Source organism: Cebus imitator, unplaced genomic scaffold, assembly GCF_001604975.1.
Source record: "Cebus imitator isolate Cc_AM_T3 unplaced genomic scaffold, Cebus_imitator-1.0 Scaffold26, whole genome shotgun sequence".
NCBI classification, from domain to species: domain Eukaryota; kingdom Metazoa; phylum Chordata; class Mammalia; order Primates; family Cebidae; genus Cebus; species Cebus imitator.
This window is the reverse complement of record NW_016107341.1, coordinates 10,789,435-10,812,672: the sequence shown is the minus strand read 5'-3', so window position 1 is coordinate 10,812,672 and position 23,238 is coordinate 10,789,435. Positions and strand designations below refer to the sequence as shown.

Sequence of the window (23,238 nt, the reverse complement as noted above, 5' to 3'; positions counted from 1 at the left end):
GGGCAATAAAAACACGGCGTCCACTCACCCTCTGCGCTTTCACTGGGAGCTGCAATCCTGAGCTGTTCCTAAACGGCCATCTTGGATCCACCTCCCTTGTTGCAAGCTTTTAAAAGACATGTATTACTTCCTCCTTTTTCTTTTGACCTAGGAGCTAATATTACTTTCTTTTCAAGCTAATATTTTTTATAGTTTAAAAATAAAAACAGTAATTTTTCAAATGACAGGTATGTCAGTTCCCTACGCTAAAGATGTTCTGGCGCTCCTTCATAGAAGTCCTAAGCCCTTCTTTAATTTACAGCATATTTCTGTGCCATCTTTGCTCTTGGCACTGCTATGCTTGAGTTGTTTAATAGGCCCCCATCTCCAAAGTAGCTGTTTATGTGAGCATCCAGAATGCAGCAACTGGCTCCTTATCCTTGTTCCCAAGAGAGAAAACCAATGAATCTAACATATAAACAGGAAAAAAAAAAATTTCTGTACAGAGCAACAAAAACAATCTCTATTGTAGTAGCCCCTTTGATGTAAGTTGTTACTTTTATTAAACAAAGGCTGCAAATTCTTTAGACCTCTACAGAACAGGTTAAACATCTTCTTATTTTCCACAAATTTTACCCACAAATCAGTGAATTGCTACCTCTGACTTAGAATAGTTTTCTCAAAATTTTAGTTTAAACACAATTCATCTGGATAGGATGAATTATTACCTCTGATTTAGAATACTTTGACAAAAAAAAAAAAAAAAAAAAAAAAGAATACTTTGACAAAATGTCATAAGGCTATTGAGGGATTTTATGTAAGCTTACAATTCAGGGTAAATGAATGGAAGGTAGTTTGGCAGTCTGAGTTAACATATTAAGTGGGTTTTGTTTTTACAGTCATATTCACTTTTATTAAAGCAAAACTCACACAACCATTTAAATAACATAAATAATAAATTTAAGCGTCCAGATAGATTGTAGCCAAAATCTTAAACAGTGGTAAAGACCTACAGGTAAATTAAGTGCAGTTTATCTTTTGCTAAGTATATCCTGATTAAAGATTGTTTGAGCAATGATGCTTTGCATACTGTCCTTCAAGGTGTTTTATTAATTCTAGCATGAAAAAAAGTAAAAACACTCATTATAATTTAGAAATTCATTTGAATTGCCACTTTGACTTATTTTAAAACGAAAAAAGCACTGTATTTTACAGGAGGAGAAAAGGAAACCAACGTTTATTGAGACTCTGTAATGTCCCAGGCAATACATCATTTTCTCTAAACAATCCCCAGTCTAGACTATATTACTGTCTTATTAATGAGAACATTGTGTGCTTTCTAACCATTCTGAAGCCCAATATTCTTTATTAGGGTTATTCCAACTAGAGTATAAATAAACATGATGCATGTCATAAAAACCTAAAACAAAATTAAATTTGAGATGAACCAATTGAAGAGAAGAATCTTTGAAATGTAATGCATTCAGGGAAGCCTTCAAATTGAGCTCATCCTTTTACCTTCACCTAAGCTGTTAATGCTAGAGGGAAAGTCTATAAATGCAATGGAAGTAGAGAGGCTTCAGTCAAAGTATACATCTTGCTAGACTTCAGAGGACTCGTACTGGAGACAAACCTCATGAATATAAATGAATGTGGAAGGTCTTTACCTGTGGCACATCCCTTATTAAATAGCAGAGCGTCCATCCCAAATATAGACCTTATAAATGTAATGAACTTTTTTAACCTCAGAGAATTTATATGAGATTTTTTTTAAACCTTATGAATTTGGTCAATATAGGATCTTATAGCCAAGCTTTATTCGTGATCTTAGTTCATACTTAAAGTTGCCAACTTTAGGTGTTTTAATATGTCCTGGATAATATAATTTAAAAATTCATAGAAAATATGAAATATTCTATTATTTTTGGTGCCTTTTATGCAAATATTAGTAGAGAAAAGATCTGGTTAAGATATTAGATCTCTAATTTCTATGTTCATATTCTTAATATTTTCATCAGCCTATAATGAGATAATTTAAATTTTCACTCTGAGTTATAATTCATATAAACTGAATACCTGACTTTTTCCTGGAAATTATTTGCTTATTGCAAAGAAAATGTGTAAAGTAAAAGTCCAAACTTTCCCTCCATGGTAATTCCCATTCTTCACTGTTAAACTGTTGGCATGTATTTATTCAGAAATTTTTCTATGATGATACCAAAAAAACCCACAAAACACTAGAATCATATTTTGCATATTATATTTCAACTTGATTTTTCAAAACTTAATATATTATGAAAGTCTCTTCTAGTCAATAAATATGGATCTTCATTATTTCACAAAGGCCAGTTGATCCAACTGAACCCCTGTTGATAGACAAAGAATATTAGAGTAAACATTCTTGTGTGCTTGTTAAAATATTCCTGAAAGGTAAGTTCCTGAAAGAAAAAGGAAAATTAGATAGTCAGATGTGTATGCATACATACACATACATATGTATACATATAATTTCAGTTTTGATAGTTATTGCCAAGCTACGCTACTGATAATACATATCATTCTTAAAAGTATAGAAGTAGCAGCTGATTAAAATATAATTAATCTTAGTTACAAAGCACTCCAAAACACCATCAACTTTCCAGCTAAGACACTTCTTTATTTTTTGCTTACAAAAATATTACTCTTTTAATGACAGAAAGAGCAGAAAGACATATTTTAAAATATAAATTAAACATTATTGTGACCTTGCTATCTCTAAGGAACAAGGTTGCCTTAAGGCATTTTATTGATTACAAAACTTTTTTTCTGTCCTCCAATTTCACCTTACTCTATTTGTAATAAATAATAGATACCACTGTATTTATAATAAATAAGGTAAGGGCTTTTTAATTTTAAAATTAATCATAAAAGAATAAATATAAATTGCTGCACTATAGAGAGCTCTCTCCCTCAGGCAGACATTCCTTCAAATGCACTTCACATAGAACTGCATTTCCTTAGGGAAAGCATAACTTAAACCACAGAGAAGTAACATACCTTTGGAGGGAAATTGCCATACCATCAGAGATATTGACGAAACTATAGAGCCCCTCAAATAACCACTACTGATCTCAAAGATTTGGTTATATTATAGTTTTACTTCATGTAATTATTATTTTAAGGAGAAAGTTGGGGACTATATAATTTTTGTAACTGGAAATGACCACAGCTTTGTGACCTTGTAAACTGGGACTTTAAAGTCTGGGGAGTAGAGACTCTACCTGAAGTAGAGTCTCTTGACAGAGCTTTGGGATCTCCTTAAGGGTACTTTGCCTCCAACCATGTTTGAGCCAGTGTTTATACAAATTCATGAAAGAATGAGCTTGTGCTATAACAGGCTCCTCCTGAATTTTAATAAATGCAAAGTAAGATATTCAAAGCAACAGGACTTTTACAAAACATAAATCTGTAAAAATTCAGTAAAGCAGATTTCTCTCTGCTTTTTTCTCTTCAAAGCAGACTAAACTTCCCATTTCACTTGATTATAAATATCTGGATTTCTAAAGGAAGTAACTTCACTTTTGTTATCTTGCATCAGAATGGGAGAAATAAAGACTAATTAAGAGGAAAAATTGGATATGTCAGACTTAAAGATTGAAAGTTATTATACAATCTGAATTATATTTCACACAACTTTGTGGTAGAAGTTGTGATAAAAACTCAATTAGATTCATCTAGAAAAGCTTTCCATGTACAACAAATAAAAGAAAAAGACTACTAATCTCATTTCTCACTTAAATAGAAGGTTCTTTTGGTCCATGAAAATTCTGTCTTTTTCAATTTAATTTTTCACTATGAAAATACTCTAAAGCAGATAGATGCCAAAAAGGAGGCATCATCTGCATCATTTATAACCTTAACTTACTTTGTGGATCAGTAGGCTGAGAGGTTTAATTGAGATAAATGGAGCAAGCAAAAGACCAATGAACCAGTGTGAAATTTTCATGTATGCGTCAAGAGAGGCTCCTGGTTAATTTATGAATGATGCAATACTATTAAGAGCTATCTCAAAAGTTATTATTCCATATGCTCCTTGAATGATTGATGTAACCTGTTAAAATTTTTTTAAAAAGCATTTTCTAAGATTTTTGTCCCAAATCTATTATAAACAGGGATGGTTCAAATAATCATCCTGACATACATAATATCCTTTTAACAACTGTCACTGTGAAAATAACAGCAAATTGAGAAATAAAAAGTCTAAATTTTAGAACTGAACAGGCGATTGGCCTTAGGCAAGCCATTTACCTCTGTGTGTGTTCCAGTTTCTTCCAAATGTAGACATGTTCATTATGTGAATAACAAAAGGCCAAATTAGACATGACCACAAATAAGTACTGAAGATAAATTGGCTTTAAAATGTCAAATATTTCAATTTTTAAAATATTAAACACAAGATCAAAATAGCAAACTTCTCTAATAAATCATACAAATTATGAAACTATACATATATGATTATATGTAATACATTTTATTTTATTTGAGACAGAGTCTCGCTCTGTCACCCAGGCTGGAGTGCAGCGGTGCAATCTCAGCTCACTGTATCCTCCACCCCTCAGGTTCCAGCAGTCCTAATGCCTCACTTTCCCGAGTCGCTAGGATTATAAGTGTGTGCCACCACACCCGGCTAATTTTGTATTTTTAGTAAAGATAGGGTTTTAAGATGTTGGCCAGGCTGGTCTTGAACTCATGGCCTCAAGTGATCCACCCATATTGGCCTCCCAAAGTTCTGGGATTACAGACATGAGCCACCACTCTCAGCCTATAATACATTTTAAACTAATTCATATATCTTCTTTGATATCTGTTGCCAAATGTCTAATATTATAGATATATACTATTTGTTTGGTGTTTCTAAAAAGTGTTTCCCTGGATAGTCTTTGCTTTGAAAATAGAATTAAGTAATTCTAAAGTAGGTATACATGATAAACTTTGTGCAAGGAATAAATATACCATGTTTTCAGAAACTAGAATGATTAAACATTTTACCAAAATAGCTGTAATTCTGTTTGTACATAATGATTTCCAACAAAGTTTGGCTGCTTAATGAAATTTCATAAAACTACTGTCCATCTACTGAGAAGTGAGCCTGTGACTTAAATACATTACTTAGAGACACTTTATTATGGCCAATAAACATTACATTTATTTTCCTGAAAGAAAACATATCTTCATACCTTAGGATAACTATTAATATTCAGTAACTAACAATTGTTTTTATTTATAAACTTGCTTTTTATCTAATAAAGTCACCAGTGATACAAAATATGTAACTTGAATGTTTAGAGACAAGAAAAAAGTTAATAGCCAGCCTACATTTAAAAATTGATTATTTAACATGTTAAAATAAATTAAACCTACTCTAAAAGAGAAGCTTGCTGATTTGAAAGATGACATCGTCCTTTAATTTGTTATGTTAACACCACTGATGACATAATTAAATGAGAGCCTAAAATGAACTAATTAGCTTACCTCTTTAAGTTCCCCATCATTGCTAATAGTAATCAGCCATCTGAAAATTTGAAGCTGTGACAACAAGGCTGTGTGAGCTCATGCAATTCCTTTTCCTCTACAAACCCATAGAAATATTGGATTAAGTATGATAATTTTCTTCAATATGTAGCTCTAGGATAGGGGAGGAAATGAGCAGATACCTAAAACAAAGGAATACTAAAATCCTGAATAATAAGCCTTTAGCTGAAACAGGCAGTTCAGGATGGACAGGACATATGTAATATAAGTCTGAGTTTAAAATACTCACACAGGATCTTTGGCAGATGACAGATAGAACTGATATTCTTGTATACCCTGAAGAACTAATTCTCCATAAAGAAGTAATTAGGTAACAACCTCTCTCATGGATTCAAGAGTGAAAAAAAAAATCTTTCAGAAGAATGGAAGCTCCAAGCAAATGTGAAATTCACATTCATTCCACCCAGGTGGTGGGAAAATTCTTAACTGATGAATTAATGTAAAAAGAAATTGAGGACCAGGAAACCTCCAAGATGCTCACAAACACAAATGTAAAACCCCTTTGTAAATATATTTCTACTACGCAAAGTAAAAAATAAGTCCACTGAAGATGAGCTCACAACAAGATTTATGATCTATGTGATTTTATGGTTGACCAAAAAGGGCAGTCATCAAATATAACAAACAGAATAATAAGTGCATTCCAGTTGAGATAACTGAGAGATATGAGAGAAGTATGATTAAATGATTTAAAAGATTTTTTAAAAATCTAAGTCATTTTGAAAGAAGAGGATACTATGAGAAAAGAACAAGTAGATATTAAAAAGAATCAAAGAAATGGGGCTCAGTGGCTCACACCTGTAATCCCAGCACTTTGAGATCCCAAGGTGGGCAGATTACTAGAGCCTAGGAGTTTGAGACCAGCCTGGGCAACGTGACAAAAACACCATCTCTAAAAAGAAAAATACAGAAATTAGCTGGGCACGATGGTGCCTCCGTGTACACTCAGCTACTCTGAGGAGAGCCTGAGGTGGGAGAATCACTTGAGCCCGAGAGGTTGAAGCAACCAAGAGCCATGATTGCACTGCTGCACTCCAGCCTGAACAACAGAGCAAGACCACTTCTCAAGAATAAATGAATAAATAAAAATAAAAAATAGAAAAATTCAAAGAAAACTTTTAAAAATGAAAAATACAGTCATAGAAATCAAATATTAACTATAAAGGTAAAAAAAGAACCAAAGAGAGAATTAGTATATTAGAGAGGGATCTGAGAAAAAATACATGATGCAATATAAAAAGAAATAAAGATTAATGAGAGAGTGAGAGACATGGAGAATAGAATATGAAATTTCAATACATGTCCCATAGAATTTTCAGAAAGAATATAGAATGGAGGATAGTTAATATTTGAAAAGATAGTGACTTACATTTTTCCAGACCCAATTAAAGAATTGAATCCCCAAACTGACAAGATCCACCAAGTTTCCACAGAATAAATAAAATAAATCTCTACATACATACACTGAAGGAAAATTTTAGAATACTAAAGACAAAACTAAAGCAACCGGAGAGAAAAGACAGATTATATACAAAGGAGCAACAATTCAGTAGATGACTTATCAGTAATAAAAGAGACATTAGATTCTTGTCAAGATCCAAGTAGGGTTTTTAGTAGAACTCAACAAGGTGATTCTAACATTCATTAGGAAGAATTAAGGACAAGAGTAGCCAAGACAACTGTGAAGAAGTGACAGATGTGGCTGAGGGACAGAGGGAGCTCAGCTACCAATAGCTATTTTATATATATGTAACATATATATGTATACACTCATACCATATATATGATATTTAAATTGGTTTGGGCACAGAGATAGACATGTAGAATAATGGAGGAAAAAGAGACAAGTTAATTGTAGAAACAGGCCCACATTTATAGGAGGTAGTGATGTGACAGAAGTGGCATTACCAGTCATTAGGGCAAATGGTTAACAGTTCTGGAATAAATGGCTATCTATACAGAGAAAACCATATTGGATCACAACCTCATTCCTTACCCCAAATCAATTTCAGTTTCATTAAAACCACCTAATATGAAAGGTGACGCTTTAAAGCTTTTAGAAGAAAATATAGACAAATATCTTTATGATTTCAGGGTAAGGAAGAATTGGACAAAACGGGCACAAACCATAGAGAAAAGATAGATAAATTCTAACTACATTGAAATTAAAACTCATCTGTACATCCAAAGACACATAAACAAAGTGAAAAAAAGTACAATACATATAGCCAAGAAAAGATTACTACCTGGAACATATAAAGAATTCAAATAATAAGAAAGTGAGAGAAAGAAAAAAGAGATCCTAATAGAAAATAGACATAAATAGACAACTCAGATAAGAGTAACCCTAACTGGCCAATAAACATAAAAAGATAATTACCCTCACTAGTAACCATGTAAATGCAAAGGTGAGATAAATTTTATACTCCTGTAATAGGCCAAATTTTAAAAGCTTGGCAAAACCAAGTGATGGCAAGCTTATGGGGAAACAGGAAGCTTGTACCCTCATGATGGGAACATAGATTTATCCAACCATTTTGAAGAGTAATAATGAAGTACCGCATTTGCCCAGCAACTCCACTTCCAGATATATACCCTACCAGCCTTTCTCAACAGAGATTCCTTTGTGATAACGCTAGAACACAGAAAATGATCTGACTGCATTCTCAGTTCTCCTAAAGCAGGTGCACCTGCGATTCTGGATGCAAAAGGGTAAAAGCAATTCACTAATACAGTGGGTGCCTTGCGGTAGTAGGACCCATTTCTCTCACAGTCTCCAGTTCAGAAAGGCTGATAGAGAAACTCCCACATGCATATGTAAACACACAAGTACCCTTTATATAGCATTGTTGATAATAATAACAAAGATAGAAATGACGTAAATGTCAAAAGTTTATGGTCATTCCTCCAAACACCAGTTTCTGACTTCTGTTATAGCCAAAATGTATTGCAGTGTTTCTGTTCGAGTACTTTCAGAGTCCTCTTCAGTGTGGTGTGCTGTAAACCTGTTTCTCTAACCATGGAGCTATCTTTGACCTTCTACTTTGTTTTCACTTCTCACTGACACAACCAGGACTTGGGTGGCAATAGATGAGTCAGCCTTAAAAAGGTGAGGGAAGAGGAATCAGACTGGTAGCAAGAGTGGAGAAGACTATGGGTAAGGGAAGGGGTAACTGGGGGCAGAGAGGCCAGGCCTTTATATAAGACCATTCATTTAGGCCTGCGAATCTTGAAAAGAGATCTAAACCTGAAGACCTCTCTGAATATTTTGGGCATGTGAAGTATGTGCCTAGAACCTAAGCTAATAGAGAAGCTAAGGATCAGGTGGTCATTGCAGGGTTTAGATCTAGACGGGCAGATGATGTAGCAAAGATCTAAGGAGAAGAGGCTGAACCATCAGAGCTGTGATTTTAAGGGGACTGCAGTACCAAAGCCAAAGCCTGGAGCAGCAGTAGCAGTAGGCATTAAGAACAGGTACAAGGGGACTTTGAGTTGAAGTGGTGGTCAAACCTGCCTGACATGTGATCAGGAGCAGAAGAGGCTGCTTTCCTGCTCTGTGCCAATGGCATGGATTGTCTCAGAGGGTAGGGAAAGGATGTGGATAGAGAAAGCAGTGGAAAGTGAGGATGGGATACAGGCAGGGCACTCTACAGGTTTCATTTATTTTCTGGAGATGGAATCCTTTAATCCCACCACCACTCAACACGAATTATTGAGGATCTACTCGGTGTCGAACACTGGACTAGGGTCTAAGGACTCAAAAACAAGACGCAGATCCTATCTTTGGAGCTGACGTATCAGGAATAAAGAAAGGCATGTAAAGAAAAAAGGGCAATGTACTGTGAGAAATGAGATCACAAAGGAAGAATCTAACTTAGTCTGAGATGGAGTGGTAGGGCTGGGTAGAAGGAGCCAGGAAGCTTAGGAAAGACTGTACAGAATGGTGTTTGATATTTAAAGGACATCTTGAAGAATGACCCTGGGTTTGTTTGATAGACTGTAAGTAAAAGTTCAGAGGGCTGACAGAATGTTTTAGGGACTTTGAATTCACATTAAATGGCAAAAGAGTTTGGATACAAGGGAGAAGAGAGACAGTGTAAGGTGAGAGATTGGGGTAGAAATGTGTTCTTGGGCCAGGCCAAGAAAGATCGTGTATTCTGCATTAAGGAGCTTGGAATTTGTCCAGACGGCCACGGGGGAGTCCCTGAAAGACATTAAACCAAGGAGAGATGTAATTATATTTGCATTTTAGAAATATCACTGAGTGTCTACTACATAGAGTCTGAACTCCTCTCTTTCCACACTCTCCATAAATTGGTTCCACTGTACTATTCAAATGTATTTTTCACTCTTCCCCAACGCACATTCTTCGGCAAAGTGTTGATGTCTGCACTGTTAATAGTGTCAAGGTCATTCCCACTTCTTAGCCTACACTCATGTGATTTCATCAGCACCTTATGCAACTGCGGTAGGAGTCTAGGCTCTGGAGTCAGACTGCATGGATTTGAATACTGTCCTCTTCCTTTGCTAGCCATCCTTAACCTCTCTTTATCTGTTTCTTCATCTAAAATCAGGGTAGTAATGGTGACTATCTCATAGGGTTACTGTGAGAATTAAATGACTTTAATGTGTATAGGGCCTAGAAAAGGATCCGGCCAGGTAGTTAGCATTCAATAAAAGCCAGCTATTTTTATTCTCTTTTACATATCCAATTACCTATTTGTCAAGACCCAGCTTAAATCCCATCTCCTTTTTGAAAACTTGCTAGACTTTTGACGATCTTTTCATTCTACTACTATTTTCAACACGTAAAACATTGTACAAGTATTTATGTTATGATTCTGTCTTTCATAATTCACTGTTTCCTTAGTTCATTGATTTCCCAACTCAACTATAAGTACTTTAAGAATAAAAAGTATCTCAATATGGAGCATGGCTCTGGTAACAAGTAGACATACTATACACAGTATTGATTAAATTCATCCCTCTACAGGAAAGCTATAACTGTGAATGTAATGTGTTTAAAGTTTGTTCACTACCTAAAATTTGTGTTTAAAGTTTATTTATTACCTAAATAAAGTGTCATATCTTTATTTCAGAATTATTCATTACTAAGTAAATGTCCCTGAGTAAAAACAAAGTGTTATGCTTTATAAAGATTCAACTTAATATTCTAACTCTAACTCTTAATTATTATCTTTTGCTTTTTAGATGGGAAGTCCTGGGAGCTGTCATTGGTACAGAATGTGGAACAATAGAATCAGGTTTATCAATGGTCTTCCTCAAAGATGGAGAGAGAAAATTATGCACTCCATACATGGACACTACTGGTTACGGGAACCTAAGGTTTTACTTTGTGATGGGTAGGTACATTTTACACAAACTTTGTTCACCCTGGGGCAAATCCTAGGCCAGCAGCTATGCCTGAGGAAGTAAGATTGTTTGTTGTCAACTATGTAAAATGAAAATTCATGAAATATGAGCTCTGCAGGCAGACCAGAAGCCTGTGGTACTCACCCATGTTTTAGGCCAGCCCCACTTGAACAGCCTATAGAGAGCTAGTCATGGCTTGCCATGATGAGGCCTGAAGACAAAATATCATAATACCTTTCTTCCACCTCTCCCTCCGTGGTCATAGCTGAAAAGACAATGAGAGAGAAGCTAAAATTACAAAGCTATTTCTTTTTCCCAGCTTCCCCAGAAAATAGTCATCAAGGTGAGCCTTCGTTTTCAGGGATATCTCATCATTGCATAACTCTTTTGTTGTAAGAAGCTGAGAATAGGTTAATATGTTCATAAGATACAGTCTTCTTCAAAGTATTGTAGAGCAAATAAAGAAGGTTGGAAAAATACCCAAAAAGGAGTTAGAGGGTTGAACTTTGTGACCTCCAAAGTTAGTCAACAAGAGCCATAGTTACATATTCTCTCACTGATGTCATTCCAGAAATATGAGTAGGTGTCACATGCCTTCTTTGTTGGGTGACTAGAAAAGCACAGGCAACATCTGGAAGTGAAACAGGAAATAAACAGTATCTACCTTTGAACTTACTAGCAAAGATGTCAGTTCATCAGGACAAACAGATCTCCTGAATCTAGCTTCCTGTATTCCTCATTTCACCTTTTTGATAATCATATAGTTCAGAGTTGCATGGGAAACCTCAGATTGTATCATGCTCTCAAGCATATTACCTGTGTGATGTTAACTTATTTTCCATAATGATCTGTTTGATAGCAGAGAAATTGTACATATGAAATAAAGTAATGTAATCTCACATTTAAGGGTAACCTCATCTTGACTCTGAAATGGTTTGTATATTTAAAAACCCAGAGCTCAATTTCTTCCTATAATTAGAATTCAAACTGGCTCTCATTTTATCAAAAGGGATTCCTGGAAAACCTTAAGCCCTCCTCCAAAAAAGTTGTAATAAACATTTAGTATGCCAGTCTAATTTGAGTTTTCTCCCTGTTCCCTATTTTTGACACAATATATTTTATACTATATTTTTATTTTATTATAGCAAATTAACCATATTTGGTGATTTCTATGAGACTAAGACATCAGTTTGTAAGTTCCTTCATATAATTGTCTTTATAGAAGAGGTTAAGTAATCTTTGATTTTTTTCTGGAGCAAACCATATTATTAATCAATGAATTAAAACAGTGTTGACTATGATAGGGAATTGATTTGAAAGAGCCCAAAGAAGTACATTATCCCAAGTAAAAGCATCTTCCTTCAATTAAAATAGTAAGGAATGCCTATTCAATATAGAGCCTTGAGCTAGGATATATGGAGAATACAAGTAGGGAGAATACTGTCACCTAAATTACAGAGTTCCTGGTCAAATGAGTCAATATATGCAGAGCACTCAAAACAGTGCCAAATAAGTATTTGGACTCTGCGTATCTCTGTTGTTATTGATATAAAAATTAATTAGAGTCACCACCCACAAGTAACATCTGACTGTAAGGTAAATGCAGCGTGCGGTAATGGAATGAAATGCTATGGAAGTATAAAGGAAGCCGTGAGTAATAGCAGTGGAAGGATTAGAGTAAAGCTTCATGAAGGAGGCAGCATTTGAACTCACCCCTGAAGTATGGGCATGACTTAAATTTAAGTAAGAGAATTCCAAGCTAAGTCATTATGAAACAAAAAGGCACAAGAATAAAGGTATGTGATATGTTTGGGGCTGGGTGATTTTCCCAATATAGATGAATAGAAGTGTGTAAAATGGAACTAGAAAAGTAAATTTGAGCCAGAGTAGTGATTTTGTTGAATTCCAGCTAAGGAGTTTGGATTTTCTTTCTCTAGGTAATATGGAGCTATCAGACAATTCCTGTTAGTTCAGTATTACATTATCACCTGTGTTTTAGAAAGGTAATTCTTACAGGAGCATGAAGGAAGATTGAAATAATCAGAAATTAAAGGACAAGAGATCAGTTAGGATAGGGTTGCTAGATTTAGAAAAGTAATATATGTATAAGACGGTAAGTGTGGAAAAGAATATTTTGATGTTACTTATGTTAAGATCAGGTTTCTGGAATGCCCTATGAAAGGAGAAATTCTATTCAGGATTTGAATCAGATTTGAAAATCATCCATGTGCAGGTGATAATTGGAAGCAGAAGGTAGCATAAGGCAAACAATTCTTAGAGAGAACCCTCATCTAGGTATAGGTAGAGAAAAAAATAGTAATAAAGGAGACTGAGAAAGAACATAAACAAAGGTGGCCAGAAGGTGTCATTGGAGGCTAAAGGAGGAAAGAAGATGGTTCAGGCTGGGATGGCACTGAAATGATCAGAAATTAAAGGACAAGAGATCAGTTAGGATAGGGTTGCTAGATTTAGAAAAGAAATATATGCATATTTATATGCATAAGGAATGCCACAGAGAGAGAGAGATCAACCAGGATAAGGGCTGAGAGGTCACCAGTGACTTTGGAGAGAGTTTTCCCAATAATGTGGTGACTGGAAAGCCAAAGTATAATACATGGAGTTAAAAAGAAAAAGAAAAATGTGTCACTGAAAGAGGAGGACTGCTACTTGAAGAGTTTTATCACTAGAGAGAAGAAAAGAAATGGGGGCTAGATCTTGAGGAAACAGCAGCACCCAGGGAAGGTGGCGTAGGATAGGGTAAGGATAGAGTAGGTTATGGTAGAGTAGGATACGGTAGGGTAGGATAGATAGAATAGGACTAGACCTATAGAAAAGACTTTAAAACTTTGTTGGCTGATGGAGAATAAAGCCATATGGAAAGAGATTTAGGAAGAGATGGTTATAAGTAGCCCCTTACTAAATACGGTACCTTAGGAAAATCATACTGATGGTTAATCTGGACTAGATCACACTCTCTCCCCCTGAGACCCTGACTATATGTTCTGCCCTTAGTTCATATGAGTCTGCTGTGAGCACATTTCTGGAAAATTTGCTGAGCTTCCAAAGTTCATTTCAACGTCTTTTTCCTTTATTCATATATTCATGTATTCAATACAGATTCATTGAGGACTAGTAAAGAGCACTGTTCTTAGGGCCAGAATACAGTGAATTAGACAAAAAATAACCTAGCAGACATCACTAGTTCATGTATTTGTTCATTGTTCCTCCAACAAACATTTACTAGGCATCTTCTATGTGCCCAGCTCTTTTAGCTCACATTGTACCCATTTCTCTGAACTTTTACTGCAATTATGGCAGCACAGCACAGTTTACTGCCAATAATTATCCTTCAAAAATGACTTTAAACAATATTTAAAATATTTTAAAGCTGACTCATTTGTTTTTATTGAAATCTTCCTGAACCTTAATTTCTGTGCAAGATGCCTCTGAGTCGCACCTTTCCACAAGGTGCCAAGGGCTATGAAGCTGAAGAAGAATCCACATCTCCCTGAAGAAGCTGCTGTCATTGAAACTTCACAGAACTATAAATTGCTCCCAGAAGAATCTTTCAGATAAAATCTGTCATCATTTTAAAGTCTTGGCTCCTTTTTTCTTCTGCCATTCTGGGCTGGGTGTGACTCCCACGTGTGTTTCAGTTATCTCTGAAGGGCAGATGCAGTTCATGAACTGTTCTTAAGAGAGCAGAGAGAAGTTACAGCAAACAGATTAATGAAATTAGAGAAAACTGATAGTTCAGTGCCTACCTCATTTGGTGTGGTGCACTAAACCCACACTGCCTGTAATTGTTCACGTTTTTTGTCCTTTTTTGGTAAATTCTTAATATATAATTATAAATCCTCATATAATATATGTATAAATCCTCAATTTAAAAGTTGTGGTTTCGGTCGGGCACGGTGGCTCATGTATCTAATCCCAGCACTCTGGGAGGGTGAGTGACCTGAGGTCAGAAGTTCAAGACCAGCCTGACCAACATGGAGAAATCCCATCTCTACTAAAAATAACAAAATTAGCCGGGTGTGGTGGCACGCGCCTGTAATCCCAGCTACTCAGGAGGCTGAGGCAGGAGAATTGCTTGAACCCGGGAGGCAGAGTTGCGGTGAGCTGAGATCATGCCATTCCACTCCAGCCCGGGCAACAAGAGTGAAACTCTGACTCAAAAAAAAGAAAAGAAAAAAGTTGTGTTTTCTAATAGGAATTTCATTGTCACATGGATCTTTTCTCCAGAGACCATCAATTAGAATGGCTTTTAGTAGCTGTATTTATCCTAACACTGAAGTGTTTAAGGAAATGCTTGAATATATGATATAAATGTCAAAATCATAAGATTTTTCTCTACAGCTTGTTGAACAGTAAACATTTTTAGGATGGGGTATACATTGTCACCATACCTGACCTCTCCATTCTCAGTTCAAATTATCTAATCTAGTAAATATTTGTTATATGTCAAATTGCATGTGCCTAACATAGTTAGCATGCCAGATTTCGATGCTTTACAAAAACCATCCTCCAAGACTTACCTATTGAGTTGTAGTAAAGGTTTGAAGTCAAATAGAATAACATTAGAGACATGCTTTACTTTGGAACTATGGGCACATTATATAACCTTTCTTGGACTCCTTTCACTATCAGCAAAATGGACCTATATTAATTCTTACCTGAAAATGTTGTTAGGGGATGAAAAGAGATAATGCTTGTACTTGATTTTACATGGTTCATAGTAAGTACCTAATGAAAAGTAGGCATTTTTACCCTGTCATTATTAATAATGCTCCAGGAGTCTGGCCCTCAAAGAAACCCTGATACAGACAGTTCCAATCACCATTTGCAACATTAACTCTTTTGTCGGACCAAAAACCCACAAATTTCCTTGGGAATAAAATTATTGGGCAGTTTTCTCACAAGTGACTCAAACGTAAAATCAGTCTGTCATGAGCTGGAAAATTCAATCTACTTGTAAAACTTTTCAGACCAAATATGGAGGTCAGTTCCCCCCTGTAACTCACTACTACCATAAACTGAGCCGTTCTAGGAACACACCAATGAAATGAGAATGTGTGCTGAACTCTCTCCTTCTCTGGCTCAGCTGGAAACTCTAGTAACAGGCTTATTCCCAGATTCCTACAGCCTTCTCCAATTTGTCTTAAAGAAGCTTAGTTTTCAAGTCAGATGCTGGCTTTTCTGCCATCAAGCCAACTTCTTGGGTTGCTTCCAACTAATGTATACTCATATGTGCCAAATAATTTTAGAGTTCACGTAGGAGAATTTAGTCAAGAATATTTGTGCAACATAATTCCAATATTTATCTTAAAAATCAAATATAAATAATCTGTTGTTTAAATTGTTAATTTAGATTATCAAAAGTTGTTGCATTTTGGAAGATGAAATAAGATGTGTCATATAAAGAAGGCACGTGGTCAATCAGAATGGGCCTCATAGGTAACCTTAATGAGGTTACTGCAGTCAGCTGTACAGGTCTCAGGTTTATAGATTCAGAAAACGAATTTTCTTAATTAACCCAGAGCTGACATCTTGGAGATTGACTCATGCTCTAAGCTCAGAAGAGGTTTATGAACAAATGATAATTCTCATCAGTAGACTATGGAAATTTAACTGCTAAGCACAAGGGAATAGGTAATATTTATGGGATCAGAAAAGATATATATCACCCAGTAATTTTAATAGCAGGGGTTCCAGAGCTATGTTAGCCTGATGCATTGTTCCACTGTGGGACACATTTTGCACATGAATCCCCAATATTTGCCCTGGTCATTGAGAACTTCTCTACTCCTACCCAGTGCATAGACATCCTATGAAAGTACATGTACCCCTGGCTCTTCCACTAGTTAGTTACATGATCTTAGCTTCAAGTGCCCAGCTAAGTAAGACGTTAAGTGCCCAGCTTCAAGTAAGAAGCTAAGATCATGTAACTGTCATTCAGTGCCATCATCAGGATGATCTTAATTGCTTTTCAGCTCCAATGGAGTACTGTTTTTCATGACTATAAAGTAGAGTAATAGAGAATAAAACACTCTGTGTACCTTCTAACAATCAAATAAGATACCAAATATAAAAATGAAAAATGTAAAATGAATTGCATTTAAAATACAAATAATGTGCTAAAATAGTAAAGATACTATGTGCAACACTTTGACTAATACTACTTCAGAATTCCTTGATGCAGGGAGTCATCATTCTTATTTTAAAACCACAACCAATAGGTTCTGAACTTTAGTCATAAAAACCTCAAATTAAGAAAATAACAATTTATTAAAAAGCAGAGCACATCTTTTTAATACAAGTTAGAACATGGACATGCAGGCCAGGCATGGTGGCTCATGCCTGTAATCCTAGCACTTTGGGAGGCTGAGGTGGGCAGATTGTGAGGCCAGGAGTTTTTGACCAGCCTGGCCAACATGGTGAAACCCCCATCTCTACTGAAAATACAAAACTTAGCTGGGTGTGGTGACAGGTGCCTGTAATCCCAGCTACTTGGGATGCTGAGGCAGGAGAATTATTTGAACCCAGGAGGTGGAGGTTGCAGTGAGCAGAGATCATGCCATGGCACTCCAGCCTGGGCAACAGGGCAATAGTCTATGTAAAAAAAACAAAAAGAACATGGACATGTAGTTGCTGCTCAAAGTAGACAATTATTTGAGTAATCTCATGAAGCAAATAGCTACTTTGGCCTTCACAAATGTCAACTCTTTGATCTTCAGTGTGGCCTACTTGAGCTATTGTTATAAATTATTTCCTTGTGTCTGTTTACCTTTGTCTAGGATTATTCTTAAGTGGCATCTGGGTACTATAATGATTTTTTATTCTGAAATTTAACACTATATTTGATATGTTTATGGATACGAGTTGGTACTAACAACTTAAAATTTTTGTTTCGTGCAGGAGGAATTTGTGACCCTGGAAATTCTCACGAAAATGACATAATCCTGTATGCAAAAATTGAAGGAAGGAAAGAGCACATTGCACTGGATACGCTTTCCTATTCCTCATATAAGGTACACATGCTAGTCTGTGTGGCAGATAGACCATGTCAGACCACCCTGGACAAGCCTGAGTCAAAACCGCAAAGACTACTCTAGATACAGAAGATACACCTCTGTTCTGGCAGCCCAGGAAGTCACCAGGTTTCTTTAAAAGTGAAATGGACCTTTTAACATTCATATTTTTTTTCCTGATACAAATGAAAAATGAGGTCTTATCAGGAAGAATGAATTACAGTCCATCAGAAACAGTAAGGGAGAACCCAACACTCTGACAGTTATTCTTGTCCCCAAGAAGGCCCTAAATGTAGCTCTAATTATGCGACTGTACAGACTTACTGTCAGTCGTAATGAGTATTTATCCAGCATTTTGAGATTTCCTAGGTAGAAGACACTGGAGAAAGCACAGGTTATAATTACCTTTGCTTTTTTCTTTTCTAATTAGAGCTACTGCCTGAGGTTGGCCTTTTTTCTTTGCCCTGTGGATATAGTACAGGTGTTAGCTCTGGTTATTTGCAAACATCTTCAAAATTATGTGACATATTAATTATAAGGTGTAAAACTATTTTTTTTGTAAAAGTAGATTTGTTTGTGCTCAGGCCACACCCACATACACATTATTTTAGTTAGCCTTTTCTTTACACTGATGGTACCCTAAGTACTTTAAAAAGCTTAAACACAGCTAACATATAGCATCTCAGGGTTTCAGTTAGAAAAACAAAACAAACATCAAGGTTAGAAGGTTAAACAACCAATGTGAATATCCAGCACATTCCACACACAAGGGTAACTCAAGTTATACCATGTGGGATTTCATAAAGGACTACGTTTCCAGGAGTGGCAAGGTAGAATTACACCTGCCTTGGTCATCTTCATGTCTCATATCAAATTGGCTTTGTAAGTTATAATGCATTGACTCATTGGCTCTGATTTTTTCTGTCCTATTTTCATAATACTAGTTTGGAAAGCCCTGAACATGATACCAATCCACTTTCAAAAAGGACTGATGATAAAGTATAAATGTCAAGTTGTCTTTCTCTTGTGCTAATTAAATAAAATGGATGCACATGCTTAAATAACTCTTAAAGACTGACATCAGTTTATCTTCAAGCAGGGAGAGCCTGATCAAATACACACAGAGACCCTCACCTCCTGCACAGGAGGAATTCTGAGTCACTAAATCAAATGTCCCTTGAAGATAGCATCTTCTTCGTGAAATAACAAATGGAACACAAAGGACATTTCCTGGTGGTGCTTCATAAATGGCAGTTATGTACATAGTGTTTACTAGGTCAAATCTAGGAGAATTTACATGGACTGGCATAGAAAGGATTATGAGTGATTGGGGTCTCCTTTGTTTGAAAGGTTCCGTCTTTGGTTTCTGTGGTCATCAATCCTGAACTTCAGACTCCTGCTACCAAATTTTGTCTAAGGCAAAAGAACCATCAAGGACATAATAGGAATGTCTGGGCTGTAGACTTTTTCCATGTCTTGCCTGTTCTCCCTTCTACAATGTCTCACATGATACAGTTTTCCATCAATCTGGGATGTGGGACGCATCAGCCTGGTAACAGGTAGGAAGCCCTATTTTGTAAGTGTACAAAACTAAAAATGAGCCTGCAGATTTGGCTGTTAAATAAGAGGTAGTTTCTAAGTAGAGTTTAACTAGATTTTAAGTAAAATACTCATTGATGAAATAACACACTTTTCCCAAAAGAAAAGTAATTCAATTAATATGAGGGTTATGATTGGCTAGATTTCAAGTAGGAATGGCTTCATTCTAAGAGCTCCATCTTAGGTATCGGATTCGTTTGCACATGCTGTGGCAGCCATCCATTACAACAGATTGCTAAGAGAGAAAAAAAAAAAAAACAAACTGAAAAAAAGCTTGACCTCCTGTCTGCTGCTGACCCCCTAATAATAAGCATGGAAATCAATTAGCACTTCAGGAGCTATGACTTCTCAGTTTCACTTGCCAAGTGTTGCTCCTGTTTTTTCTAAGAATTTGGTGGGTCTCACATTCACAGGATGAAGTGACAGTGTGAGACATGGTAATTGCCTTGCCGCCTATCAAACTCAACAGCACAAACTCAAGTTACCATTTGTTGTCTTTAAAACATAGTTTGTTTATAGCCGTAATTTAACTGATTGCCCTTTGAAAGCTGGTCAAACTTAAGTGAAAGAGAAAACAATCATTTAGGAAACAGCATCTTTTAAAAATTTTACAGTGTTTTTACAGATGTTTAAAGTACTTAACCAGAGCTGAAATTTTCGTTTTATTTGTTATCTTTACACCCCTTTTTGTGTGCTTTTTCTGGTTGTATTAGTGTCAGCTTGGAGTTTTCTACCAATCATGGGCGTTCCTGGTCCCTCCTCCACACTGAATGCTTACCCGAGATCTGTGCTGGACCTCACCTCCCCCACAGCACTGTCTACTCCTCTGAAAACTACAGTGGGTGAGTATATTCTCTCTGAGATACTGAAAAACTTGAATCCATGTTGCAGAATAAAAATCAATGAGTAATCCTGAAACTAGCATTTTTGTCATAATAGGTAAGAAACCAGACCTAAAGTGTTCTTGTGGAAAAAAAGAAAAAAAGACAGTATCTTTGGTTAACTGGATGTAGTATTACAATTACAATTTGTAAGGCCACTCATTCTTTATGTACTTGGCTTATATTTTGGATTACATGAACTTAAATTCTATATGGTGGTTCTGTGGTTATTGCCTAAAGATTTGTTGCCAAACTGCTTAGAGAGAAATGCAGTATATAAAACTGGAAGAAAGCTAAGTTTGAAATTGGACCTGGATTCCATTCTGTGTAAAGATATTTACTGTATAACTTTCCACTTTTTTCTACATAATTAAGGATATAATATACCTAGTTGGGGGCTATGATGAGAATTAAAGATGATTATATAAAATACTTGCCACATTACACAATAAGCATTATGGGAATAGTAAAAACATTTGCAAGAATGGCAACATTAAGTTGGGAATTATTTTCTTTGTTATCCCCTCTTTAAATGTGTGTAGGGCAAGGGAGAGCAAAAAATAAAAAGTAATTGATGCTAATTAGCACATCTCTGCAAAGATGCCTAGCATAAGATAATATCTAAGCTCTGAGTATTGATTTAAAATTTTCTAAAAATAATATCTAGAAACTAAATATCACCCACTGTTAAGAACAAATTGGCTAAGCATAGTGACTTACACCTGTAATCCCAGGAATTTGGGAGGCCAAGGTGGGGGGATTTCTTGAGGCCAGAAGTTTGAGACCAGTGTGGGCGACATAGTGAGACCCTGTCTTTACAAAAATTAAAATTAAAAAATTAAAACTTAGCTAGGTGTGGTAGTATGCTTCTGTAGTCCTACCTACTCTGAAGGCTGAGGCAGGAGCATAGCTTGAAGCCCAGGATTTTAAGGCTGCAGTGAGCTATGATTGTGCCACTGTACTCCAGCTTGGACAACAGAACAAGACCCTGTCTCTAACAATAAATTAAAACTTTAAAACTTTTCAAAATAATATAAAATAACAAATCCACTACTCTGGAATGCCATGGATATTTTTACAAGCTGTGTATCTGTTTTAAAGATATAAACAAATTCCACAAGTGAATTTAAAGAGTCTACTGACAAACTTTAGTGCTTTTCCAAGCACACAGAAACTAGAACATGAAAAGCATGTAAAGTAGATTCAAAAGATATGAACATAGTTGTGAAGATGATTTTGTGCTAAATTTCTTGCAGGTGGAACCGAATAACAATTCCCCTTCCTAATGCAGCACTAACCCGGAACACCAGGATTCGCTGGAGACAAACGGGACCAATCCTTGGAAACATGTGGGCAATTGATAATGGTTAGTGTTTATGCCTGCCATAATCACATACCATTGATGTAGAGTCTTCCTTTGCTTTTGTTCACCAGCACAGACTTAATCACATTTCTAAGTCATGGTCTTGCAATTCATTAAACACCCTTTTTTCCATTTCTCCTTGACATTCTGTTAGAAGCCCAGGGATGTGCAATCAGAAAAAAAAAAAAAAAAAAGCCAGTGGAGTCAGCAGTATTAGATGCTAGAATGTTTCAACGTTCATAAACAAAAAATGCATAAAACCCTGAAACTGAAATTCACAGTTTATGACAAGGGATATCCTAACATTCTCTTTGAATGTTGTATACAAAATTAACATAAATACTTGTCACACTGCATGTATTAAAATAAGACCCATTCTTCTCTTAGTAACTACCAGAACATCTGGAATGCTTTTCTTTTAGATGTAGACAAGCCACAGAAGGAAACATCATCTCTAAAATACTAGTGAAACTTTTACCTCCTTTTCAGAAAATAGTATAGAAAGAAAACTTGGATAAATATATTTTTAAATCTTTTATCTTTCACTTTCAAGTGAATTGTTTTGGAAATTTGCATCATTTTAAAGTTGATATCACTTACGACAATGACGAGATATTTTAAGCTCTCGTGTTGCATGTCTGTACATTTCTTATACTTGTTATTAAGTGCCAACCCTGGTTTTTCTCTTTATTTCTTTGTATTTATTTATTTTTATAGATTTAGTGGGTACAAGTGTAGTTTTATATATGAATATATTGCATAGTGGTGAATTCTGGACTTCTAGTGTAGCTATCACACAAATAGAGTACAAGATAATTTCTCATCCCTCATCCTCCTTCCACCATCCCAACTTTCTGAGTCTCCAGTGCCTATTATTCCACTGTCTATGTCCATGTATATACATTGTTTACTCCCGCTTATAAGTGAGAGCATGTGGTATTCAACTTTCTAAGTAATATCAGTTAGGATAACGGCCTCCAGTTCCAGCTATGTTGCAGCAAAAGACATGATTTCTTTCTTTTCAATGGCTGAGTAGTATTCCATGATGTATGTGTGTTTGTTTGTGCAACATATTTTTTAATCATCCATTAATGGACATTTGGGTGGATTCCATGACATTGCTATTATGAATAGTGCTTCAATAGACATACAAGTGCAGGTGTTTCTTTAATATATTGATTTCTTTTTCTTTGAGTAGATACTCAGTAGTGAGCTTGCTGGATAGAATGGTAGTTCTAATTTTCATTCTTGGGAAATCTGTACACTGTTTTCCAGAGGTTGTACTAATTTACATTCCCACCAAACTCTTATATAGTATATAAGAGTTTTCTTTTCCCCAACGTCCTCACCAGTATCTGTTATTTTTTTTTTTTTTTTTACTTAATAATAGCCATTCTGACAGGTGTAAAATGGTATCTCATTGTAGCCTTGATTTGCGTTT

General features: G+C 35.7%; 1 protein-coding gene across 1 annotated transcript in view; it reads left to right on the top strand.

The window, feature by feature from the left end:
- Window positions 1-23,238, top strand: part of RELN (reelin) — a 288,489-nt gene that overhangs the window by 78,275 nt on the left and 186,976 nt on the right. Inside the window, exons 8-12 of the mRNA XM_017523146.1 lie at window positions 10,762-10,913; window positions 17,842-17,954; window positions 19,305-19,513; window positions 20,267-20,395; window positions 21,691-21,800. Coding sequence (XP_017378635.1) covers window positions 10,762-10,913; window positions 17,842-17,954; window positions 19,305-19,513; window positions 20,267-20,395; window positions 21,691-21,800 — 713 coding nt within the window. The remainder of the gene's footprint in view (window positions 1-10,761; window positions 10,914-17,841; window positions 17,955-19,304; window positions 19,514-20,266; window positions 20,396-21,690; window positions 21,801-23,238) is intronic.